This window comes from Diaporthe amygdali (assembly GCF_026229845.1).
Source record: "Diaporthe amygdali strain CAA958 chromosome Unknown NODE_199_length_934_cov_105_490082, whole genome shotgun sequence".
Classification (NCBI taxonomy): Eukaryota; Fungi; Ascomycota; class Sordariomycetes; order Diaporthales; family Diaporthaceae; genus Diaporthe; species Diaporthe amygdali.
Window position 1 is genome coordinate 1 of NW_026517219.1, and position 934 is coordinate 934.

The window sequence follows — 934 nt, forward strand, 5'->3', positions numbered from 1 at the left end:
CTCATCCACGACCGCCTCATCCACGAGCTCTAATCCTTGACCCAGACGGTGTTGGATTCTTGCCGTCACTGGAGAATTTCATCGAGCAGCTTATCAACACTTCCGGGGTGGACAGGCTCACACTTGTGTCGACTCTGATATATCTGAAACGAGTCAAATCCCGACTGCGCCCCGGTAGCAGAGGATATCGATGTACTGCTCACCGCCTCTTTTTCGCTGCTCTTATCCTCTCTGACAAGTATTCCAACGATGAGTCACGAATGAACAAAGATTGGGCTCCTCTTTCTCTGATGTACTTCGAAGGAGAACTGATTTTTGGCTTCTCACTGGCGGAGGTGAAGCTGCTGGAGAAGCAATTGTTACAGTTGTTAGACTATGACGTAGGGATAACCGAGGACGACTGGCTTGGAGAATTAGAAGTTTTCGAAGCAAGTGTCGACGAAGAGTAGGGTTGTGATGACCTTTTCGATCTCGCCAGCTCATGATGCTGGGAATTAGACAGTGTAGATCCGGTTTGTCATGGCTACCTTTTGGTGGGTGTAGCATCGAAGAAGAAGAAATTGAGCAAGTTCATTTCAGAATTCACAAAAAGGTGTCACGAATACGTTTTGAGTGTCTTGATCGCGAAATCCATGACGTTTATAGCTGATAAGCGGGAAGTGCATCCAAAGAAGAGCAAGACTGGCTCACAAACGTTGAGAGGGAGTGTAAGGAGTTGAATGATTCAGGTAGAGTAGATAAACTCACTGGGCAGACATCTCCTTGCTCTCTAACGTTAGCCGCATCCCGCGTTTCCCAGCAAAGTTCGGATTGGGTGAGATCCCTGCACGCGCATCAGTTGCGTCAATGGAGCGGTGGAAAATGTGAGTAATGACGTGCATGGATTGACGCCGAGCTGGCATGAGGAAGAAATGCCAATGACAGCGTCCTCATC

The 934-nt window shown here is 48.3% G+C and overlaps 1 protein-coding gene across 1 annotated transcript; it reads left to right on the top strand.

Annotated features, from left to right (window-relative positions):
• Positions 1-45: 45 nt before the first annotated feature.
• Positions 46-449, top strand: J7T55_006886 (PHO85 cyclin-9; the record flags this gene model as incomplete). Its single annotated transcript, XM_053136407.1, has 1 exon — positions 46-449. A coding segment is annotated over one exon (404 nt), but the record flags the coding sequence as incomplete, so codon positions are not given.
• Between the last annotated feature and the right edge of the window lie 485 nt (positions 450-934).